The 20355-nt window shown below is 48.7% G+C and overlaps 1 protein-coding gene across 1 annotated transcript in view; it reads right to left on the bottom strand.

Moving 5' to 3' along the window:
* Positions 1-12554: 12554 nt before the first annotated feature.
* Positions 12555-20355, bottom strand: part of LOC142245983 (T-cell-specific surface glycoprotein CD28-like) — a 204329-nt gene continuing 196528 nt past the window's right edge. Inside the window, exon 5 of the mRNA XM_075318993.1 lies at positions 12555-16807. Coding sequence (XP_075175108.1) covers positions 16685-16807 — 123 coding nt within the window. The 3' untranslated portion in view covers positions 12555-16684. The remainder of the gene's footprint in view (positions 16808-20355) is intronic.

Here is a 20355-nt window from a genome sequence, read left to right as displayed (position 1 = left end):
GGGGCTGATGTCCACACCAGGGGGTGGGCCAGGCGGTTGGCTCCGCCCACCGAGGAGTTCACAGTCCTGGAGGCGGGAAAACCGGGCAGATTAGAGTTGAAGTGAGAGTGAAGTGGTAGAGGAGCAAGTGAGAGGAGTTGAAGTGAAGGAGAAGTGACAGATTGAAAGCCTGAAGTTGGTCCGGGTGTGTGCCCCGGACTGAGACAGCAAGGTTAGCAGACGGCGGTGACCGTCTGCAGTGGAGGCTGATCGGAGGTTGCCGAAAGAACCGTGGACGGGTGGTGGCCCGGCGGTACCGGACCGGTATACGAAGAGAAGCCAGCACCATTGGCAGGGGCCTTTCGGATCCCGGCAAGGCTAGGAGTCGCCGTGAATTTGCCAAATCCGTCAGTAAAGGGGACCTCCGGGTCTCCCAACAGCTAAGTCCCGATTGAAGGCAACAGTCCAACCGTAGGAGAGAGACACCGCCACCGCCAAGGCACCAGTTTCTCAGGGCGAGCGCCTGCGGGCAGAGAGGGGCTCCTCCGGCCCATATCCAAGTCGGGAAGTGGGTTACCGGTGGGAACCCATCGCTACCAACATTACACAAGGTGCAGGAAAAGAGACAGTCACCGTTAACTACCGGGGAAAAGCAACAGCAGCCGTCCATGGGAACCGTCTTTCCAGCCGTGTGTTTTACCGAGAACTGTGTCAACGTCTCAGGCTGAGTGAGTACCACCGTGCCATACGGCACAGCGCTGCCCCCGCGACCCTGCACCTCACCAGGCCCCGCACCTGGCCTGCCATCCATCCCTACCCCATCACCGGGCCCCGGGACAACCAACCCCCTACCCACGGAGGGGAGAAATAACAACAAAGCTGCTCCCTGTCACCGCTCCCGGGATCCCCATACAGAGCAGCGGTGGTGTCCACACAATCACCACAACCGTGGGTGGCGTCACGGACAATAAACAATCCCAAAAACCAATCCCTTTTCACTCACGGGCGAGGAGCGCCGCTCGAGTCCCCGGGATCCGGCCCATCGCTCGAGCCACCGAGCAGCAGAGGCCGCAGTAGCAGCGGCAGCCGGACCCGAGCAGTGGGAGAGCGCAGCGTCCCCTCCTCCGCCCGCGACAACTTGGCGTCACGAACAGGATCTTACCGCTCTGCCGTTGGGTAGAGGTGCGCCTTGTTACCGCCAGAGGTGTCCGGCCGGAAAATTTCAGAAGCCGCCATCTTTGGCGCGAAAAGTTCCCGCTCGAGCGTCTTCTCGAGTAGCGGAGGCGCGAAGGCCAAAACCCCGCCCCGATAGAGGAGGGGCCGAAAAAGAGGCTAAGGGGGACGAAATGGCGACTGGTCGCATGTAGCCGCGGCTATAAAAGCGGGGACGCCAGGACTCTGCAGCCATCTTGTTCCTGGGAGAAGCCGCCAGCAACAAGTGGATGCCGTCCCGAAGCACCGTAGCCCCCGCGCCTGGAACCGCGGCGTGGATAGAAATCCGGACCGCGCAGCTCTACCAGAGGCTGCAGGTCAAAATGCAACTCCTCATGGAGGAGTGGGAGACCGACATGGCGGATGTCGTTGCGACCGTGCGGAGACGCGAGGAGGAAGCTGCGGAAGAGAGGGTGAGTGACCCACGCCCCGATGCCCTTGAAGGGCCGGTCATCGCGGCTGCGGGACCCGGTCTAAACCCTCTCACCCTGCTACCTCCCTCGCCACTCGTCCCGGAAGCCGTGACCCCGCCACTAGGCCCGCTGCCACCGCAACTGGTAGCGATAACCAGCATGTCCGCCCAGGCGGACCGACCTGTAGCCGGAGCCCGTAGCCGACCGGAGGTGCTGCCGTGGAAAGCCCCAAAGCCCGAACCGGAGGCGTCCCCCGTGAAAGTCCCCGAGACGGAGCCGATAGCCCGCTCCGTGCCGAAGGTCCAGCAGAGGAAAGCCCCTGTGCCCGTCCCCCACACCTCGGCTGAGGTTGCGCCGGGTTGCCGCTGCAAGGCGGCGTCCAAGGCCAAATCACCGCGGGACCTGCCGCCCAGATCACCAGCAGTAGGCAGTGTCCAACAGGTCCCGCGGGGCCCGACTCGTGCGCCGGAGCTCGCAGCAGCGCCGTACTGGGACAGGGAGCCGGTACTGTTGGGCCTGGAAATCGAGGAGAGAGAAAGAAGGAAGGCTGAGATGGTGCCCCGTACGATACGGGAGAAGGAGAGCCTGAGACAAGCAACCTTCCGTGTCCGGGGCCCGCTGTATGAGGGGCAGGTGAGGCGGTTTGATGTCCGCCGGGGCTATGGATTCATCTATGAACCGGGCCTGGAGGCCGAAGTGTTTATAGCCCGGCGGGATGTTAATGCTCACCTGCCAGAAGAGCACCCAGGCCGCAACTTGATGCCAGGGGACCTTGTACAATACACCCGGCACTGCGGGGAGAGGGGGTGGTTTGCGCTGGATGCAAAGTTAAGGGGCAGCCAGGAGGCCCGTGTGAGCACCGCGCCCCCTCCCTCAGGTGATGTCGAGGACTCAGAGTAAGGGCAGCGGAGCACCGTTGCACCGTCCCCGTTGGGACCACCTGTGTGTACAAGATTTAAAGTTTTGAAAGTTATGAAAGTTATGAGAAAGATGAAAATGATCACCGAAGTCTAATCTGATTGTCTGCAACAGTGATTTGAAACCGGCCGTTGCCGGCACCGTTGTCCCCGTGGGGACCGCTTGAAAAGTTGCGTAAGGGACTCTTTATGGACAAGCCCGTGAACTTGCAGGGCAACCACAAACTTGTGGAATGTAAATAAATAATGTTTTGTTGCAGCTTCCACCGTTGCCGCCTCCGGAGAGGCAGATTGGAGGGAGGGCCCGCAGTGGAGCAGGCTGGGGCCCAGCCACCACCGGAACCGGTGGCTACCCTCTGGGGGTTCCAGGGGCTCCCCATGGACGTGGGTCCCCTGGAAAGGACAGATCCCGCTCGGGTAATTTGGTGCAGGACTGGGGTCAAAGGGTGCTTCCTGTTTCTTAGGGGCAGCATCAGGGCCAGGTTACTTGGGTGGGTGAGAGCGGCAGCCGCAACCGTTAAAACCATTACCGTAACGTTTAAGAAAAGTGCCTCCCATTGTGGGATGATGTTATTTTACTTGTATTATGTTTTTACCTTTTTTTCAGAAAAATAAAACCGGTGTTGGACGGGCAGCCCGCGGACGGTCTGCATTTTGCTAAGGGGGAATGTGACGCCCTGGGCAAGCCAGGGGTCACAGGTAATGACATCACCACACCCTACACCCCGGATAGGTACACCAAAGCTAAACCAGAAACCCTTGTTGCCTTCCTCCAGGGGCTGATGTCCACACCAGGGGGTGGGCCAGGCGGTTGGCTCCGCCCACCGAGGAGTTCACAGTCCTGGAGGCGGGAAAACCGGGCAGATTAGAGTTGAAGTGAGAGTGAAGTGGTAGAGGAGCAAGTGAGAGGAGTTGAAGTGAAGGAGAAGTGACAGATTGAAAGCCTGAAGTTGGTCCGGGTGTGTGCCCCGGACTGAGACAGCAAGGTTAGCAGACGGCGGTGACCGTCTTCAGTGGAGGCTGATCGGAGGTTGCCGAAAGGACCGTGGACGGGTGGTGGCCCGGCGGTACCGGACCGGTATACGAAGAGAAGCCAGCACCATTGGCAGTGGCCTTTCGGATCCCGGCAAGGCTAGGAGTCGCCGTGAATTTGCCAAATCCATCAGTAAAGGGGACCTCCGGGTCTCCCAACAGCTAAGTCCCGATTGAAGGCAATAGTCCAACCGTAGGAGAGAGACACCGCCACCGCCAAGGCACCAGTTTCTCCGGGCCAGCGCCTGCGGGCAAAGAGGGGCTCCTCCGGCCCATATCCAAGTCGGGGAGTGGGTTTCCGGTGGGAACCCATCGCTACCAACATTACACAAGGTGCAGGGAAAGAGACAGTCACCGTTAACTACCGGGGAAAAGCAACAGCAGCCGTCCGTGGGAACCGTCTTTCCAGCCGTGTGTTTTACCGAGAACTGTGTCAACGTCTCAGCTGAGTGAGTACCACCATGCCGTACGGCACAGCGCTGCCCCCGTGACCCTGCACCTCACCAGGCCCCGCACCTGGCCTGCCATCCACCCCTACCCCATCACCGGGCCCCGGGACAACCAACCCCCTACCCACGGAGGGGAGAAATAACAACAAAGCTGCTCCCTGTCACCGCTCCCGGGATCCCCATACAGAGCAGCGTCACGGACAAAAAATCCCCAAAACCAAACCCCTTTTCACTCACGGGCGAGTAGCGCCGCTCGAGTCCCCGGGATCCGGCCCATCGCTCGAGCCACCGAGCAGCAGAGGCCGCAGCAGCAGCGGCAGCCGGACCCGAGCAGTGGGAGAGCGCAGCGTCCCCTCCTCCGCCCGCGACATATAGCATAGTCAACAACAGAGTGTTGTTAGATCACGGCCTGTCAGATGGTACAGAAAATGAAATGAATACATAATAAGGAATAATAGACAGTTCCTCAAATGAAGTGTGGCCCTGAAACTAATATGGCCAGTATAACATACCAAGATGGACACAGGTCAAAGAGAAATATGGAGTAGGACTCCAGGGGACACCTAAAATGTGATACACAAGATGTGTTTTTTTATATGAGTACTACCAACATGGAATAGTGACAACAATGAGTATAATGCATAGCACAAACCTTGTTATGTTAAATTAGGGGAAATGGGGTATCAAAGCCCTGTATATGTTCTCATATAGGAAGTTTATAGAGGTAAAAGGAAAAACCTGCTTAGATAACATGCAGTGAATAAGGGAGTGTATCAGGGATTATGCTCCTGTTTGTTACCTGGTGAACTATATGCTCGAGGGGGTGGCCTCTGGTTCCTGGAAGGATGCAATAGTGGTTCCCGTGGGGGGGAGAGGAGTCTGGTGAGCCCGGGTGGTGAGCGTGGTAACAGACCACGTGAAATCCTGTGTGACCGCTGTGCCTGGCCGCCGCCATTTAAAGCCATAGTGGGAGGGCCATGTGTATGGGGATTTGCAGTAAGTCCTGCCTATGAACTGCTTCGCCGCCCTAGGAACGCAAGCCCCCGCATGTGCAGGGGAGCCGCGCGAGAGGTATCCCCCGCGCATGGGCATCCCGCGATCCACAGACAGCGCTGGGAGGTGAGAGAAGTGTATCCCTGTGTGTGACAGGCGCGAGCACGGGCCGGCCGCAGTAGCAATCGCACGTGGGCACACACAGGGTATGTGATGGAAGTGGAGTCTTTTAATAACGCAGACGGTGAGGAGGCTCCGTGGGAGGGATTGCTGTGCCTAGGGGAGACAAAGAAGAAAAAGAATTAGACCAATGTAATAAAAATGGAATTGTATTATGATATGCACAGGAACATATTAACATATTAAATAATATATTGGTTGCTAGAATAAATACAGTGCATCTGACAGGAGATATCCATTAAAATATATACATTTTATATGGGATATTAATAGAACACCTCATATTCGCGATTGAGGCCATTTGGTTCGAGAGTCTGCAAAGTGTGGAGCCAAAAGGCCTCCCTCTCTTTTAACCTTGTAATCCTATTACCACCTCTCCTACTCTGTGGAACATGTTCTATTACTTGAAAACATAATTGTGCCACCGAGTGGCACGCCCTCATAAAGTGTGCCAGAATGGGCAGGAGATTATGCTTGCACCTGATTGTGGATTTGTGCTTACTAATCCTGTCTCGGATATGTTGGGTCGTCTCCCCAACATATCCGAGACCACAGGGACACTTTATGAGATAAACCACGTAGGGTGAATCACAAGTGAAAAAATCCTGCAATTGGAAGACCCTGCCAGTACGAGAATGGGTGAAGGAGCTCACTTTCGTCAAATTTGAGCATTGCATGCAATGCAAGCACGGGAAGTTGCCCTTGCGTAAGGTGTGCAAGGTAGTTTGACGGAGCTTCTTATTCTGAGAGCCCACATCAGCCCTAATAAGGGTATCCCGCAAATTTTTAGGACGCCTGTTGCAAAACAAAGGCGGATTCTGAAAAGCTGCCACATTAGGGTAAGCCATCCCTAACAGGGACCAATGTTTGAGAATGGCCCCCTTAACACGGGACTGAAAGGGATGGTATGTGGATACATAGGCAACCCTGGGTCCTTGTACAGTGCATCGTACATCTCGCCATGAATTTCTGACTCATCTCGGAACATCGCTGTTCTTGTAAAACCGGATCAGACACGATCCGTTGGACCCTTTTAATTTATGACATTGGCAGGGCTGTTGTGAATGTCAGTTATGCTTTTGCTGCTGTGAGGCTCCCTCTTGTGGCCAGGAATGGATTGGACAGAGACCAGGTGTGTTGAGCAAGGGGCGTTTCCATTGCTAACTCTATGCCTATTTAAACCCTGGTCTGCTAGCAGGCTATGCCGGATGTCAGTTGTTCTTTGTTCACAAGCCTGCTTCATCCTGCTCCAGACCACATCTACCCCAGATAAGTGCTTTGCTCTTTATTTGTTGTTTGGTTCTTTTTGCTCTTATCTGAGTTTGTCATTTACTGTGTGTATTGTCAGTTTCTTTGCATGCAGGGATCTTCCCTCTCAGTTGCTTAGCTGGGAAGCTCCCTGCAGCTATGTTTGGAGTATTGCTCCTATTAGTCCTTGTGTTTGTTGCTTCTTGAATTTGTAATGGTTCCTGCTTTCTGTTCATTGGTATGACAAGAGCGCCTGGTATAGGACGGAGTTCAGATCCAGCGATCTGAGGGCTTTTTGTACTATCAGGTTTTTGGATTTTTGCAGGGTTTTTTTCTGGCCACCATCAGTCTTGGGATATTCCTTAATAAGGAATTCCGCCAATTTTTTATCAATAATGCCTAGTCCAGATTATTCATCAACCAACATCCTAATAAGTTCCCTAATCCGGGGTGTAGGGTCGCAAGAAATGGGAGAATAAGTAGTTAGGTCTTTCAATTGTCCATAGATCTCAGATATGTAGTATGACCTATCCATGACCACTATGGCCCCACTCTTATTGGCCGGTTTGATAACCAATTTGCTATATTCTTTGAGGCCATGAATGGCCTGTGTCTCCTCCGGTGTCAGAGTGTTATGGACATGCATGTTGCCGCCCCTAATTTCATTAATGAATTTGGATGTTTCAGAAGTGACCAGACCAATGAAAGTCTCTACAGGATGATGTGTTCTAGGTGGAGTGAGAGAACTAGGGATAGAGAGCTTTAAATCGCTCAATTTGAACATACCTGGGTCCATCGTAGGTGTGTTGGTATCGGTGCTATCTACAGATTGGAAATGTGCCTTGAGTCTAATAGACCTATAGAAACGGCGTAACTCCTGATCTAACAGGAATTCAATGAATGATGTAGTGGGACAGAAGGAAAGTCCCTTTTGTAAGACCCTCATTTCTCTTGAGGATAAATGGTAGGAAGAAATGTTAAAGACGATGTTGGTCCTACCTGTGACCTGGTCATGATCTTTTGTGAGGTCCCTGGGTTGCCTCTTCCCCCTCCGCGTCTTTCTTTTGGGGGGCGACATGGTCCTAAAAAAGACGGTCCTCGTGACTGACTGTGGTTGCTGTCCGAACTCGTGGAACCCTGATGAGATGCCTGGTAGGTGTATTGTCTGTCGTGAGATTCTTAAAAGCGCCATTTATATACGCGATCTCTCAAATAGTCCTCCTGATCCCTAATAAATTTTGACCTCTTACGTCCTGTAGAGTCTTTCTAAACTCAGAGATAGATGCCCGAGTGCGTGTTTTGATATTATCCCATTCAGTGGTTGAAAGTGTATTGGCCAGTTGTTCTTCTATACTTCGTACTTGACTGTTGATGTCAGTGATTTCCTGTTGTAAGAAGTCGATGGTAAGGAGGATAATAATGTCCATTGAACATTTGTTCAAGATACCTTCAAATTTAGTACAGAAGGCTGTTGTCAGAGAAAAGAGTAGGACGAAGCTGGACCCTCAATCCACGGGGTATTCTCTTGCTTTTATGGTATTCAGCCAATGTGATAGAATGAAGTTCTAGACCTATACGTTTCTTGTAGATCTTTTCGTAGTCTCTGGTCCTTGTCTCCTCTGCTAGGATGGACAAAAAAGTGGCAGAGGAAGTGACCTTCGATAAAATGGAAAAGGTTTCCTCCTCATTATAAGACAATGTGAAAAAAGACATGGATATGAAGAAAAGTTATTTTTACACGTTATTACGTGGTGTAGATACATTGATGATGTTTTCATGATCTGGCATGGTGATCTGGATTCTCTGTTGTCTTTCTACAATGACCTTAACTGTTTTTTACCTAATCTACGTTTCACGTTACATTATGACTCTGAGAACATCAGTTTTCTAGACACCATGATTAGGAAGTTCCCCGACGGTAGGTTAATCACAGACCTATACACGAAGCCTACTGACGAGAACAGTTTACTCCATTTCACGAGCGCACATCCTAGGCATGTAAAGAAGGCCCTGCCATTGTCACAAATTAAAAGGGTCCAACGGATCGTGTCTGATCCGGTTTTACAAGAACAGCAATGTTCCGAGATGAGTCAGAAATTCATGGCGAGAGGGTACCCACATAATATTGCTGTCCCTGGCCTCAGTAACAACCAACGATGCACAGTACAAGGACCCAGGGTTGTCTATGTATCCTCATACCATCCCTTTCAGTCCCGTGTCAAGGGGGCCATTCTCATACATTGGTCCCTGTTAGGGACGGCTTACCCTAATGTGGCAGCTTTTCAGAATCTGCCTTTGTTTTGCAACAGGCGTCCTAAAAGTTTGCGGGATACCCTTATTAGAGCTGATGTGGGCTCTCAGAAAAAGCAGCTCCGTCAAACTATCTTTCACACCTTACGCAAGGGCAACTTCCCGTGCTTGCATTGCACGCAATGCTCAAATTTGACGAAAGGGAGCTCCTTCACCTATCTTCCCATTGGCAGGGTCTTCCAATTGCAGGATTTTTTCACTTGTGATTCATCCTACGTGGTCTATCTCATAAAGTGTCCCTGTGGTCTCGGATATGTTGGGGAGATGACCCAACATATCCGAGACAGGATTAGTAAGAAAAATCCACAATCAGGTGCAAGCATAATCTCCTGCCCATTCCGGCACACTTTATGAGGGCGGGCCACTCGGTGGCACAATTACGTTTTCAAGTAATAGAACATGTTCCACAGAGTAGGAGAGGTGGTAATAGGATTAAAAGGTTAAAAGAGAGGGAGGCCTTTTGGATCCACACTTTGCAGACTCTTGAACCAAATGGCCTCAACCGCGAATATGAGGTGTTCTATTAATATCCCATATAAAATGTATATATTTTAATGGATATCTCCTGTCAGATGCACTGTATTTATTCTAGCAACCAATATATTGTTTAATATGTTAATATGTTCCTGTGCATGTCATAATACAATTCCATTTTATTACATTGGTCTTATTCTTTTTTTTCTTTGTCTCCCCTACGCACAGCAATCCCTCCCACGGAGCCTCCTCACCGTCTGCGTTATTGAAAGACTCCACTTCCATCACATACCATGTGTGTGCGCACGTGTGGTCACGATCGCTACTGCGGCCGGCCCGTGCTCGCGCCTGTCACACACAGGGATACACTTCTCTCACCTCCCAGAGCCGTCTGTGGATCGCGGGCTGCGCATGCGCGGGGGATACCTCTCGCGAGGCTCCTCTGCGCATGCGCAGGCTTGCGTTCCACAGGCGGCAAAGCAGTTCACAGGCAGGACTTCCTGCAAATCCCCATACACATGGCCCTCCCACTATGGCTTTAAATAGCGGCGGCCAGGCACAGCGGTCACACAGGACTCCACGTGGTCTGTTACCACGCTCACCACCCAGACTCACCAGACTCCTCTCCCCCCCACGGGAACCACCACTGCCTCCTTCCAGGAACCAGAGGCCACCCCCTCGGGCATATAGTTCACCAGGTAACAAACAGGAGCATAATCCCTGAAACACTCCCTTATTCACTGCATGTTATCTAAGCAGGTTTTTCCTTTTACCTCTATAGACTTCCTATATGGGAACATAAACAGGGTTTTGATACCCCATTTCCCCTAATTTGACATAACAAGGTTTGTGCTATGCCTTATACTCATTAATTATTGTCACTATTCCATGTTGGTAGTACTCATATAAAAAAACACATCTTGTGTATCACATTTTAGGTGTCCCCTGGAGTCCTACTCCATATTTCTCTTTGACCTGTGTCCATCTTGGTATGTTATACTGGCCATATTAGTTTCAGGGCCACACTTCATTTGAGGAACTGTGTCTATTATTCCTTATTATGTATTCATTTAATTTTCTATACCATCTGACAGGCCGTGATCTAACAACACTCTGTTGTTAAATATGCTATAGGCTAGCTCCTTTCTGGAGCACTGGCAAAGGTATTCCCCTCTTACCTTTAGTTTTAAACTCATTTCAAAACCCCCGCCCCACCCCCTCTTTTTCATACTCAGGTTCTGCTCCTCTTGCTAGTCTCTGAATTATTTATCTATACCAGAATAATATATATTTGACACTATTGTCTTTTGCCTTAGGTATATATCTTTTTTCTCAGCTTTCACCCATGTGAACATGTGGTTCACCATCCTTATATTTTGCATACTCAGCTAGGTATGTACACCTCCTTTCTATCATAAGGTTACACCTCATGACATATGGACCAAATGGTCAGTCATTATGATTTTGATTCTTATGTTATACTGTTTTTCCGTTCTAACATGTGTGACAGTCCATACAATTTTCTTTTCATGCATTGTAAAGAATCAATTTGCATGTATGTTATAATATGTTATACCTTAAGCTGTACTTACGGTTGTTTTTTCTTTTTGTCATCCAGATCATTTTGTTTGTTAAAGGCCTGTGTGTTGGGCCAAAACGTCATATAATATTATTTTTTCATATCTTTGCATGAATAAAAGCAAACGAAAAAACATCTACTCTCTTTTTCTTGATTGCGTGTGCCCGGGCTTACCTTTGTACCAGAGTCGTCTGACATACCCCAGGACCTTAACCCGGCCCAAGGACCCATCTAGGTTTCCAGGGGAACCAAGTTGTTTGGGTGGGGGGGTTTTTGGGATCTGGGACGGTTGGACTGGACTGTGGCAGGGAGGGACCGCAACGAGGACGGTTGGGTCCCCGCTGCCACTAAATCCGGTGGCGTCCCCTGTGGCAGACGAACTCTAAAGTACAAAAGTTAGCAACGGTTTAAGAAAATGCCTCCCCTGTGTGGAATGAACCTGTTCAAATAAATGTTCATGTTTAACCCTTTTTCTTTCTTACGAAAAAAAAAATAAATGCTTGGTGTTCTGTAGCTCGCGGACGAGCTACGTTTAACCAAGAGAGAATGTGACGCCCTGGCCTATCCGGTCGTCACAAGGGTGCTGTGCAATATGCCCTTTTGCATGGTACCCGCTCCTCCTTGGTTACGGGTCCTGTCAATTTGGTGTTGCTACCAACAGGTATACCTAAATCCTGAGGAACACTTTGCACCACACCCTCCAAACACCCATTGGGCAGCCTGAGGGGAATAGGGCCACCCAGATGAAGGGATGGAAGAGGGAGGGCAGAGATGTCAGTTGAGGAGTAGTTGAGCAGTGAGACAACGGTGACAGCACAGGTCACGCTGTGGAGTTGGGCTCCTGTACCCATTCCAGGTGCCTGACGTTGGCCTGGCCAGAAGGAGCTGGAATCCCGGTCGCAGGGGGTAGTGACAGGGTGCATGGTGCTGCTACAGAGAGCAGGCCGGCTGCCTTGTGCTACAAATGGGCAGGGGCTAGGGCACGACGGGGTAAGCAGACCCTAGGCTGGGAAAAAGCTTCACGTAGCCCAGTAATTCACCCGACGGGAACTGAGTCTTCAGGAACCGTTCCCCACCCGTTCCAGAATCGAGGTACTAGCACATCGAGGGGGATAGGACTTCCCACAACCGTCCAGAAAATCCCAAGCTTGAACCCTGAGAGCAAGCTCACCCTGCTAGCCACGCAGGTGAGCGGGACCCGAGTAGTTTTAAACGAAAGGGATCCATATGAAGTACACACAGTGCCAAGGGACAAGGATTCAGACCAACCAGCAACACCAAAGGGGCATGGACCCAGCAAGCTCGACCAACGGAGACGGAGCATTCAAGAGTTTGGTTTACCTGGTGTCAGCGTCAGTGACTTTGGACTGCGTGAGTACCCGATATCCCTTCACCCCCGACGGGTTCCCCACTCCATCCATCACCATGTCCCGGGACACCACTCCCCCTGCCCACGGAGGGGTTAACATCCCGAGCTGCCACGCCATCATCCCCGGGCACCCCCCCAACCGGCAGCGGTGGTCCCTCACGTTACCACACACCGTGGGTGGCGTCACGAACATTATCCCATTCACCACCCAAAGCATTCCCCCTTTTTATTCCGGATAGCCGCGCAACCCCACCTACGATCCGGAGACCCTTCGAGCCACTGTGGATCCGGGTCCGAGCATCCCATCGGCTGTCGCGGGGGTGGCACAATGCCATACAAAGTAAGACTAAATTGGAAAACAAAAGTAGTAAAAAATAAAAAACGCAATTCTGCCTTTGCTTTTTGAGTTTTATTTTTATCACATTAATTGTACATTAAAAATGACCTGACAACCAGATTCTTCAGCTCAGTTTGATAATGGAGATAACAAACATAGTTTTTGCTACTATTTTATTGGCTTACAAAAATTCTCAAATTTGTAAAAAAAAAAAATCTGTCAGTGGAGCTGTGGGGTGACTTGCTCTTTCCCTGGTGAACTGGTGTTTTTAAGTATAACATTTTGGAGTAGATGTTATGTTTTTATTGCTTCTCATTACATTTCTTTTACATTGTTGTAGCCAGGAAGGACGGCCACGTGGTTACAAGTACGCGTTATGTATACTCCCAGCCACATTTCAACTAAGTGGGTGTAGCCTAGCTCAATACACTTACATTGAGCGAGGCTGCGCCCCTCTAGTCTGATTCTGGCTGCAAGTATGTATATCACACACTCGCGGCCATGTAATCGTCGTTCCTGGCACTGACACAAAAGAATCTTCACAGCGCACAGTGTGCAATTCATAGTGACTGCAGACTTGTGGATTTAGACCGGACAACCCCTTTAACCTCTAACTTGCTTTTTTGAGGCACCTGGAGGTCCTGCCCCTTCTACTACCTTCCATTTACAGTACTTATCTCATCACTTTTGAAAGGTGATGAGAAAAACCCAAATCAGCAAAAAGCCACACATTTAGGCATAAAAAAATTTCATGCTACAGAACTTGCAATCATGTTATATGTCAATAGGTGAGGTACAGGACTTTATGTATTCCCCCATTAATATGTAACTAAGAGTGTTCAGCTAGATTTTATATCATAGATTTTGCTTCATGCCAAGAGGGGTTAATTGTCTATGTAAATCAAATACTTTATTTATTGTTGCTTTGTACTATTTAATTACACATTTTTTTTTATTTGTTATTCATTAAAGGGGACGTTTCCCAATATTTTTTATTTTCAAGAGTATATACCACTAAAAAGGGGTAGAGGGGCTCATTTTTATGTTTTATTTTTCCTCTTTATTGTGGAGATATGGGCTTTTGAAGTTTAAGATGCACTATCTGCAAATTTCTCCTTCAATTAAGGGGTGATAAACGGATTCTTCCCTGGGAGTATTCACTTTTTCCCACTAGTGGACACAGACAGAAAAGGGCCCCTGTGCAAGAATAATACATGGGCTATTTGTAGCCCAAGAGCTTCTCATAATGCATAATTTCACCTGCTTTGGAGGTAGAATTGGGACTCCTTACCTCTTGGGTCCCTTGCATCAGTGATATATCTGCTCCTGCCTTGTCCCCTAAATCTCCTGACATCGCTTTTTGTCATTACAATACTGGGAGATGAGAAGAGCTGCAGAGTAGGAGCGGCGGAGCAGTGAACATGATTGTGAGAGTAGAGTTTGTCACATACAATGTGCTTGACCTACTACAGATATTAGGGCATACTGAGAATTCCCTTTTATTCCATGATTCCTGTAGTAGGTGCAGAGATATTCACTGCTTTGGTTCTTCACGCTGTCACCCAAGAGCTCCCCACTAGAAATGAGTAAACCCGAGGTTCTGTGACTTTACAAAAAACAGAGTTTGTATTCAGAGTTCGGGTGCTTTATGTAAGCAAACCACTGGCGTGAGCATTGCTATGCTCGGGTACGCTCAGAGCCCGGCCCTGTGCGAGTCACTTGAACTGTTTGAATGGCTCACACTGGGGGTAACAACAGCGTGATTAGATGTAGTGTGCACCAAAAAAATTGAAAAATCCCGCCCACCTGCCCCCGGAATTGATCTATTTATGGCTGGCTGCATGTGGGCGGAGACCCGAACTGCCCAAGTAGTGACTTCCATTGAGGATCAGGTCAAGTCAGGGTCCCAAACTGAACTGAAAAGTCCGGCTTCACCCTCTGAACCAAACTTTCACGGGTCTGCTCATCTCTACTACCACCCACTTTCCCAACTCTGTAAGGATTTCTCATGAAGTCTCACCAGATTACACTGATAAAGCCTGTTCTGTTATTATCCGTAGGCTTATATGATCTGTGAACGTATGATCTTCCTCTGCCTTTTTATGATTGGGTCATGAAGGGGAAAAAGTAAATTCCTCCAGAGAAGAATGTCTGTTAATGGTCTTTTGGGTGGAGGGGAGATATACATATTCAGTACTCTAACCAAAACCCAATACCTCTTCAATACAGTAAAGGGAAAAAAAAACACCTTTTAATTATCCCTCCTGCCCATTTTTAGTAATATATACAGTTTAAAAAAAATATATTGTGAAAGGTCCTTTTAAGTATTATCTGTAAGTCCTGAAACACACATCCGTGAAAAGCATGCACGTGTAATACGGGCCGTTTTTCAGGTCCATGATCCATTTTTATGTCTGTTTTCATTGTCCGTGTGGCATTCGTGTGAACGGCGTATGCTAACCGCGTGTGCGTGAGATTCGAAACTGACATGTGAGTGTGATGTCCGTGTGAAATATTGCATGTGTGATAATAAATGTCATTGACACATGCCCGCTGACAGCAGACAGAGTCGCGCGCTGAGAATGAACTCGGGTGAACTTCACCCGACTTCATTGTCATACCGCGGCTCTGTTTGTGTTGCGTATTGATTAGCGGTCACCCGTGCAGGACTCTCGCGGCTAGCTGGAACCTCCACCCGAGACCGCAACTTATCTGTGACTTCATCGCTGTCACTCGGGCGACTTGCAGTCACAGTTGAAGGATCCAGGGGTGGCCGCGAGTAACCTCAGTGACAGCACAGCTGATTGCGCTTCTCACCTCAGTTGCTGCGTGGAGCTGTCAGGAGCAGCGGTGTTCTTCTGCAGCTCCTGTCACCTTCATGTAGCAGAGCTGGAAGCGACGCTGGACCTCCCTGGATTACGCCGGACATGGATGTTTTTTGGGGCTTAATAAATTGGTGAACGAGGGTATTTGTTATTGTTTATTATTGTAAATAAAGGATTTTTCGTTGTGTGTGTTTATATACTGTAACTTACAGATTAATCATGGAAGGTATCTCGGGGAGACGCCTGCAATGATTAATCTTGGACTTAGTGGCAGTTATGGGCTGCCATTAACTCTTTATTACCCCGATTGCCAACACACCAGGGCAATTCGTGAAGAGCCGGGTAGAGCCCCAGAACTGTCGCATGTAATGGATGCAGCAATTCTGGGCGGCTGCTGGCTGATATTGTTAGGCTGGGGGGCTCCCCATAACGTGGAGCTCCCCATCCTGAGAATACCAGCCTTCAGCCGTGTGACTTTACCCTGGCTGGTATCAAAATGGGGGGAGACCGCACGTTATTTTTTTTTTAATTATTTTTTTTTACTGCACAGTATAGACCCGCCCACCGGCAGCTGTGATTGGTTGCAGTGAGAAAGCTGTCACTTAGCATGGGGGCGTGTCTCACTGCAACCAATCCGGTGGGCAGGGAAAGCAGGGAATAGAAGATTGATTAATGAGCGGCCGGCTTTTTCAAAAGAGGAAAAGCCGCCGGAGTTTATTTAACAGCCATGCAGCACCGCGCCAGTGATCGGGGATCGGTAAGTTTGAGAGAGGGGGGAGACTGACCGACATGGACAGAGAGAGAGAGGGACAGACAAGACAGAGAGACCGACCGACGGACTGAGGGAGATTGACCGACATACACAGAAAAAGAAAGAATGACCGACATCGCTAGAAAAAAGCACCAAGCGGACACGGACCATTGAGAGATGCATACGTGTTTACTAACGTGTGCGCACATACCCATAGACTTTCATTGGGTCCGTGTGTGCGTGCTCCATTCAGAAAACGGACATGCTTCCGTGCAACACGGAAACACATACGGATTACGGGCACACGGACATTATGAAATAACGCACGTGTGACCTCAAACAGATTAACATTAGTGCATGTTTGTCCGTGTCTCCGGTATATACGGAAACGGAACAAACACGCACGTGTTTAACGGATGTGTGATTCGGGCCAAAGGTAAACTGTCATAGAATATTAGGAATTTCTACATTTTGTAACTAGTTAATGCAAATGAGACAGCCTATTATTGAAATTACTGGAAAAAAAATAGTAATAGACAGGCATATAGACTGCTGTTTTGCTGTTGTGACAGTCCTGGTAAACACAGATTTAATTTCTGCGCAGCATATGCAGTAATCAGCGAGTACAAGGGTGAATAGGATTGGTAGCATAAGGCATATAAGGCTTATTGTTTTTCGGCCGTCGCGGGACAACATTAATATATTCACTCTGTTGAATTCGGGTTCTTCTTCTTTTTCTCTGCAAAAAAAAAAAAAAAATCACAATATTTTAATTTTTTTTTTTTAAATTTACAAGAGACCACAATGTGCAGTTTTTAAAGTGAAGCTTAGCCACAAATTTATCTACCAGAACCCTTCATTTTAATTTTGTATCCTTTTTATGCTAGGACTACAAGGCAACATGAAGATCAAAATGTTACTTTGCGGCATCTCTTTGATTGATAGTCAGTGGGTTTGCATTGTGACCCACAACTGCAACATGACAGCAAAAAATCCAAATCTGTTGAATATTTTGCTACATGTTGCAGATGACTTTGCCCATATCATCCTCCTCCAGTCTGCAATTTGTATGCAACTTGTCTGCAATTTGTTTTACTTCCAAATTGCAGCTCTAATATCGTTACATAACAGCGGACTGCATCGAACGTTCAAAGAGCTTTTGGTTATGCCACTCATTTTAGAATTTTTTTTGCCATATATTTGTTGCCACGTAGACCTTGATATACAGTATTATAAAATTCTTTTATTAAATCACTTTATATATGAATGTGTGCTTTCACTTGGTTACTATATGTACATTTGAGCATTGTGTGGTTTCGTTTACTCTACACTCTGTGGCACCACTACTATGGCACTGAATTCAATTTTGGGGGTACTAGAATTGTATACTTTTGTTATGTAGATAAATGTATAAAAGTAGTCCATATATATATTATACATAATATATGGGTGTGGCGCCGGCTTCCGTGCGCGTCATTCCAGTGGGCGTCACTCCAGGAAGTCTTATGCACAGCGGGCATTATAAATGAGTGAGGTTACTTACCTTTATCACCCTCGCCTTCCCTCCCTGATGAAGCGGTGTCCACAGGGGTGTTATTTGACTCTGCGAAACGTACGTTGGAAGTTTTAGGGGGCTTTTCCTTATGGAGGGTCCCCTTAACTGGGGATTCTGGCTCTTTTTTGCACTCAGCATTTTGCAACCGGCTTTTTGTATATCATCCTGACATTGTAATTGTATTGTGTTGATGGCATGTGATAGAGTGGATTCTACATATACATTGTGCTTGTAGCAGTTTCAGGATTCATTTCTTGTTAATTGCACTTGGCACTTTATAACTACTTTATGCTGCTATATTTGCACTGTATCCACTAATGCACTCAGCACTTTATGACTATTGATTCATTATATGCTGCTATGCTTGCACTTTGTCTGTAATAGCTGCTAGTCAGGATTAGAGTTGAGCGCGGTTCGTGGTTCTCCAGTTCGTGGTTTGAGTGATTTTAGGCGGTGTTCTAGATCGAACTAGAACTCGAGCTTTTTGCTAAAAGTTCGTTAGCTCGAGTTACGTTCGAGAACGGTTCTATCAGCAAAAAGCCAAGCAAATTACTAGCTGGCTTTTCGCTGTAATAGTGTAATTCACTCTGTGATTCACACTATTATGAAATTTCAGCGTATAGTGTGCGGGGACAGTGCGTTCAGATCACTGCTGCTGGGATAATGGCGATCGCCATTTTTTTTTTCTTCCTTCCCTAAGCGCGCTTGTAGTGGGGTGGGCCACATTTCAGCCAATCCAAGACACACACACAGCTAAGTGGACTTTTTGCCAGACAAGGAAGGGCATGTGTAATACGCTGTCCATGTCACATGTCCTTGCATTATAAATACAGCAATGTTCCCGTCTGGACGCCATTATCTGCCTTCTGCATCTGGGTGACAGTCACCGCTGATGCAGCTCCTGCCGCCGAACCTGCTGTGTACGCTCTACACAAAGTGCTCTACAGATTAGGGATAGAAGTTTAATTCAGCCCTTTTGAGGGCTAATTTCATCCGGCTCAGAGACATAGGTGACAGGTAGGTCTGTGGAAACAGTTTTTAACAGCTACAGATAACAGCGTCTGTGTAGCTAAGCTCAGGGACTTCCTTGCTGCATTTCACCATTAGGAGGGATATAAAGTGAGGCTTCCTTTCCTCTACACTGACCCACAACCCTGCCACTGTACCCTCCTGCCCTTTTTAGCAAAGCCATTTTAATTGCAGAGTGCTGCCAGTTAGTGCCATCCAAAGAGTGGCTGCTGTCCTCAATTATTGTGGCACTTGTGCCAAGCAAGTCCCACCACCTCTGCATTCTCCTCTCCTGCACATTTTTGCAAAGCCATTTTAATTGAAAAGAGTGCTGCCAGTTAGTGGCATCCTAAAAGTGACTGTTGGACTTCATTAGTGTCCTACTGGTGCCAAGCTATTTCCAACATCTCTGTATTGCACCCTCAAGCTCATTTTTACTAAGCCATTATAATAGCAAACACTGAGCAAACTTAGTGGTATCCTAGAAGTGGCTGTTGGGCATCATTAGTGTCCCACTGGTGCCAAGCTACTTCCAGCAACCCTGCATTGCACTCTCAAGCTCATTTTTACTAAGCCATTATAATAGCAAACACTGAGCAAACTTAGTGGCATCCTAAAAGTGGCTGTTAGACTTCATTAGGGTCCCACTGGTGCCAAGCTATTTCTAACATCTCTGCATTGCACCCTCAAGCTCATTTTTACTAAGCCATTATAATAGCAAACACTGAGCAAACTTAGTGGCATCCTAAAAGTGGCTGTTGGATTTCATTAGTGTCCTACTGGTGCCAAGCTATTTCCAGCACCTCTGCATTGTGTTAGGGCCAGGTGGACGGGCAGACCCAGGAGGTGGATCCACTGGGCCGAACACCTTAATGACCTGGACAAGGCATCTGCGTGTACATTCTTGTCCGCAGGTCGGAAATGGAGCTGGAAATCGAACCTGGCAAAGAACAAGGACCACCTGGCTTGCCGTGGGTTCAGTCGCTGAGCGGACCGCAGGTATTCCAGGTTCTTGTGGTCCGTGTAAATGATCACGGGGTACACTGCTCCCTCCAGAAGGTAGCGCCATTCCTCCAGAGCCAGTTTGACTGCCAATAGCTCTCGGTCACCGATGGTGTAGTTGCGTTCAGGCGCTGAGAAGCTCTTGGAGAAGAAACCGCAGGTCACCATCTTCCCGAAGGAGGACTTCTGCATGAGCACTGCTCCGGCTCCCGAGGAGGAGGCATCCACCTCCAAGGTGAACTGTCGGTTTAACTCCGGACGGTGGAGCACAGGGGAGGAAGCAAATGCCCGCTTCAGAGAGCCAAACGCGGCGTCGGCCGCAGGTGACCAGTCCTTTGGATTAGCCCCCTTCTTGGTCAAGGCGGAGAGAGGTGCAGTCAGAGCCGAGAAGTGAGGGATGAACTGACGGTAATAGTTTGCGAATCCCAGAAAGCGTTGGATTGCCTTCAGTCCAGAAGGAGTGGGCCAGTTGAGAATGGAAGAGACCTTCTCCGGATCCATCTGCAGTCCGGTATCGGAGATTACGTAACCCAGGAAGGGAAGAGAAGACTGCTCGAAGACACACTTCTCGTACTTGGCGTACAGACGATTTTCCCTCAGTCTTTGTAGTACCAGCTGCACGTTCTTTCTGTGGGTCTGGAGGTCCGGAGAAAAGACCAGGATGTCATCAAGATACACCACCACACAGATGTAGAGAAGGTCCCGGAACACGTCGTTCACCA

The sequence above is a fragment of the Anomaloglossus baeobatrachus genome, chromosome 7 (genome assembly GCF_048569485.1).
Source record: "Anomaloglossus baeobatrachus isolate aAnoBae1 chromosome 7, aAnoBae1.hap1, whole genome shotgun sequence".
In the NCBI taxonomy this organism is placed as follows: Eukaryota; Metazoa; Chordata; class Amphibia; order Anura; family Aromobatidae; genus Anomaloglossus; species Anomaloglossus baeobatrachus.
This window is presented reverse-complemented; position numbering and strand designations above follow the sequence as displayed.